This window comes from Cornus florida, unplaced genomic scaffold (assembly GCF_030987335.1).
Source record: "Cornus florida cultivar Cherokee Brave unplaced genomic scaffold, ASM3098733v1 CherokeeBrave_3.0.0_Hap2_Chr10, whole genome shotgun sequence".
Classification (NCBI taxonomy): Eukaryota; Viridiplantae; Streptophyta; class Magnoliopsida; order Cornales; family Cornaceae; genus Cornus; species Cornus florida.
The window spans coordinates 61208604-61213737 of NW_026775580.1; the positions used below are offsets into that span (position 1 = coordinate 61208604).

Genomic DNA, 5134 nt, shown 5'->3' on the forward strand with positions numbered 1-5134 from the left:
ATTTTGAACTAATCCAGTTAACATAATTGGTCCACAACATTGCATATAAGAGGAGGAATATAAGTGATCTTTTTTTTGTTTTTTTAAGTTAAATAGAGGAAGGACCGGTTTTTATTTTTATGACAAGGGGTAACGAGTGGGTGCTTCGTGATTCGATAAAAAAACGTAAGTTATTTGGTGGGACTATCACATAACACATCCATTCACTTTTTCATCTGAATTTGATATGGGGCTAACTCCCCTCTCCCTTGCTCAATTCTTCCTCACCTGAACTTGTAACGCCCTTATTACTGTTCGAATCACTCTTCCTACTCTAGGTGAAGACCAGGACGCGCCCTTCGGGACCACTCTTCCTACTCCAAGTGAATACCTAGACGCCCTCCGGGCGGGGCTCTTAGCGTGTCATTGAATAAATGATTGGATTTGTTTCTGATACAAACTATAACGGGTGGATGTTTTACGATCCGATCCAAAAATTTAAGTTATTAAGTGAGGTTAACACCCAACCCATATATATCCATTTAATTTTTTATCCGAATCCAATTGTTAGCTCACAGCCTTTCATTTATTTATTTTTGTCTTGCTTGATCATATTGAATGCCTAAATCAACATTGATAACAAACCATTGATCACTTCTTTTGTATTGGAATAGACTAAATTTAATTCAAAGCGGTTATTCGGTACACACTTCTATTGTATACTAAGATAAAAAGGGTTGCAATACCAAATTTGTGGAACCATATTTACTATCTACTTTGTTTTGTTGTATAATTTCATGGTAAAAATTATCTATAACATTAGAAAATTTTAAAATATCTTTCAATCCAAGTTTATTCCATATTACTATCTCGTTTGTTTTGTTGTATAATTTCATGGTAAAAATTATCTACAACATTAAAAAATCTTTCAATCCAAGTTTATTTTGCTTGTAATTTCTTATTTTAAATTTTGACAAGAACGAAATTTTGCTATGTCGATAAATAAACCCATAAGTTTTGCTTCAGGTAATAAATTTGAACCAAAAACATCCACAAAACATGCTAGCAATTCAATTATTCACTCTATTGTAAGTTTGTTGTCCATATCATATGGTAAAAAATCAAGTTAAAAAACTACATACAAATCGTATAAAAAAAAATGTCAAATTGTCTAAACTTGGTCATCCAACCTTAGTCTATCAAATGACCGTTCACCATTGGTGGCATCACTATTTGTTGTTGTCCCACCAAATAATCGATCCAACGGTGACTTGACGGACTTAAACAAACTCTTGGGTGTCACCGTAACTTCATCACTCTTTGGCGACCGGGCCGAACCGGCCCGAGAAAAGAATGGTGGTGTGATCGTAAACTCCCACCGGTCCGACCGCCCAGCCCGGTCGAACCGGTCATAATAAAAATAGTTCTTCCCTTGGTTGCTATTTCCGCTCCGGGTTCTAAAACCCTTTTTCGAACTCCTCGCCCTCGGAAATGCCACGCAACTCTTAGCCCTACTCAAGCTGGTGTTCATCAATCTATTTCGTACCTCCTCCGGCAATATTAGCGTGAACCTATCGCAATTCTCACCCGGTTGAACCACCGAGTGACCGGTCGAATGCGAGCGAGGGAATTTTCCAGTGTTTCGCTCTTTCTTCGACAACGATCGAGGTGGCCGGTTCGTAACCGTCCGGTAACTGTTCATCAAATCCGGTGATTTTACATTTGTAATCAAATCATCACCCCCCACAGGAGCAGAATTTTGGATGTCATGTGAACGATCCAACTCAACGAGTTCGCCGTCCGAGTCATGACTCAGCAACGTGACGGTACCGATTTCACCGGGTCTGGGAACAAGGTTAGCTCGGCAAACCGGGCACGTGACATGAGAAGCCAACCACGCGCCGACGCAATCCTGGTGAAACACGTGACTACACTTGGGCAGCAGACGAAGCATTTCGTCGTCCTCGAACTCGTTTAAGCACACGGCGCATTCTAGCGCGCCCTTGCCTATCTTGAGCCCTTTGACTTCCGAGTAGACGAACGTCGGGAAGGTGTCTAAAACTGCGGGCTCGAGCCCACGCGCCGCCGCACGCCGCCAGACGTGTCTGTCGCCGACTCCGTCGGTCGCCAGCGTTAAGCTCCGTATCATACGCCGGTCGGAGCACTGGCGGATGTAAATCGAAAAACAGCACATGAAGAAGAAGGCACCTATAAGGCAGACGAGTACGAGAGCCATTGATGGGCTGACCCGGAATCTCGGGTCCAAAGGATATTGTGACGGCGGAGGTACGGTTCCGGTCTGCGCAGTGACGTACGGCGCGAATGCTAAAAACATAAATATAATCATGATCGAGCTTGAAAGTCCAACGATCAAACGGCAGTGAGTTTCCATCATGAGGTTATGTAGAAACTAGCTACTGAATCTCTGGTCATGGCTATATATGGCTGTGGTTGCTTGCTAACATGCACTGGGAAGTGAAGCGCGACGAAATTATGAAGGATAAGTAAGTGCGTGGGGCTCACGCGCGACTTACTATGGCGTGTTTTAGGGATTAAGATTAGTTGGTGTTGACTTATGACTTTGTACACGTGGGGTCCAGTTAAGGGGAAGAAATGAATTATGCGGAGCGTTCGATGTAATGATTTGTTGTCAACGATGGAGTATGAATTAAGTTGGCGATAGGATCTTGTAAGAATTGCCACGTGGCAGAATCATTGTTTTCGACCCAAATGTGTTTTTGTCATCAATTTGGTCTTGCCGTAGTTGACGATGCGATTGAATCGAGAAAAGACATCGTTAGCGAAGTTAGAGCGAATTACGCAACAAAATTCCAAGTCATTTGAAGGTAAATTACTAATGACCGTTCAATGGGATTGTGTCTTGCGAGCTTTACAAACATTAGCTCATGACTAATTTTGTTTATAGTTATATTAAATTTTATTATTATTATTTTTTTTTTTTTAGTAATCATCCATAATCTTAAGTTCTAAATATGCAAAAGAGGTACAAACATAATCTTAAACTTTAAAGTTATACTTTCAGATTAACAAATAAAAATTACTCATTTACATATCCTTTGATTCTCTCCATAATTAATTATACATAACATTTTTTTATTTTTTTTTCCTAGCAAAAGAAAGTACATTAAGAGGAGAAAAACAAAGGGACACCACCCTCAACAAAACAAACAAGCCCCCAGGGCAACAAATTCCAATATGACATAGCAGATTTAGATTGAAGAGCCTTTTTAGCATTGACATGGGCAACCCTATTACAAGCCCGAGGAACCCAACATAATTGAATACTCACAAAATAATTAGAGAGTAGAAGAACATCTTCAAGCACCCTAGCCAACAACTCATTGGAAGCTTTCCTCTCAGTAAAAGATTTACAATCTAACTCGACAACAACTTCAGGACAACCCAACTGCGACAGGGACTTAAGACTCTCCCTTAGCGTGGGAGCTCCCGCAACTTCGGCGTTGGAGACAACAAGGAAGGGATACACCTAATGGTTGACCACCATGATCCCGAAGAATCATTCCTCCACCGGCTGCAAGGGACCGAGAATCATAGGAAGCATCATAATTAAGTTTAAAACTATTCAAAGCCGGTGGACACCAACAAGAAGGTCATGACGCTAGAGGCGGAAGAGTACATAAAAAGGGTTTCTCAATGACAGAAAATTCTTTGAATTCATAAAAATTCGACAAAACTTTATCCATAATGGCTGGCGGATCCTCTTTGGATTTATTGAAAACCCATTCATTCCTGTTTTTCCATAATTGCCAAGCTAAAAACAAACCCATGCTAAGGACACCAGCCGAGTTGTGGGAGTGTTTAGCCATAGTTAACAACTAAATCCAGAACTGTTGCCAAGAGGCATAACATACCTTACTTAAGCCCATTCTTAAAGGAGAAAGCTTCCAGACAAGTTGAGCAGTGGAACAATTGCATAGTAGATGGACCGTTGATTCCTCTTCTAGGCCATACCTGTTACAAACTACATCTGCCACTATATTTCTTTTTTTCAAATTAGTGAGGACCGGTAGCCTGTCAAGGCTACTTTGCCAAAGAAAGAAAGAAAATTTCCTTTTGGTTTTAACATTCCAAATGTTATGCCATTTACTTTGAAATTCCTGAGGGATACTACACTCTGGCCTACTTGAAAAGGCATTTAGAAACTGAAGATTCAGCGCTACAGTATAAGCTGATGTCACGAAGAATAAACCATTATTACTAAGACCCCAAATAAGATTGTCTGGACCTTGGGTTTTCGGGATAGGGATTTGTTGGATTAAAGAGCAATCCCTGTGATTGAATGAGGCTTGAATGAGCTCAACATTCCATTGTCTTAACTGAGGGTCGATGAGATCTTCGATGAGGCGAATGGCTCTATTTGAAGGAGGGACAAAAGAGATGAAATGGTTAGATTTATCCGGGAGCCAAGGGTCATCCCAACATCAGACCCTTGCTCCAATTCAAGTTTTCCAGACCTTTCATTTTCGGATAACAGGTTTAGTGTGCATCAGACCCTTCCAGAATCAAGAAAAGGAATTCTTGCAAAATGCCTCTAGAAATGAACAGTGTGGAAAATACTTGCATTTTAAAACCTAAAATAAGAGACAACTGTCTTCATCTTCAAAACGCCAAGTGCAATATTGAAGGCCAAAATATTCTTGAAAGATAGACCACCCAATGATTTCGCTTTGCATAACTTATCCTAACTAACCCACTTAACATGATTACTGAACTCTTTACCGCTCTACCAAAAGTTAATCAAATTGCTTCTAATCACATTGCAAATGTTAACCGGTAATTTAAAGTAAGACATGGAATAATTAGAAATAGAACTAAGAACGGACTTTACCAAAACATCACAGCTGGCCTTCGAAAACATTTCCCCCTTCAATGTTCGAACCTTGGCACCAACCTTGTTTGCAATAAAGTTGAAAAGACTCATTTTTGGATCTCATAATGATAGTGGGCAAACCCAGGTATCGATTAGACCGCTCATGTCCTTGAATCCCTAAAAGTCTTTGAAGAATAGTTATATCAATGGCCCCGGTATCGGGACTGCAGAAAATCTCTGATTTGTCATAATTAACGAGCTGACCAGATAAAGATTCATACGTGGTTAAGATGGTTTTCAGAT

At 40.3% G+C, this 5134-nt stretch overlaps 1 protein-coding gene across 1 annotated transcript; it reads right to left on the reverse strand.

Annotated features, from left to right (window-relative positions):
• Nucleotides 1–1008: 1008 nt before the first annotated feature.
• Nucleotides 1009–2558, reverse strand: LOC132279309 (RING-H2 finger protein ATL11-like). Its single transcript, XM_059781247.1, has one exon. It carries the CDS (start codon nucleotides 2372–2374, stop codon nucleotides 1151–1153), a length of 1224 nt encoding a protein of 407 aa, XP_059637230.1. The 5' UTR covers nucleotides 2375–2558; the 3' UTR covers nucleotides 1009–1150.
• Nucleotides 2559–5134: the final 2576 nt, after the last annotated feature.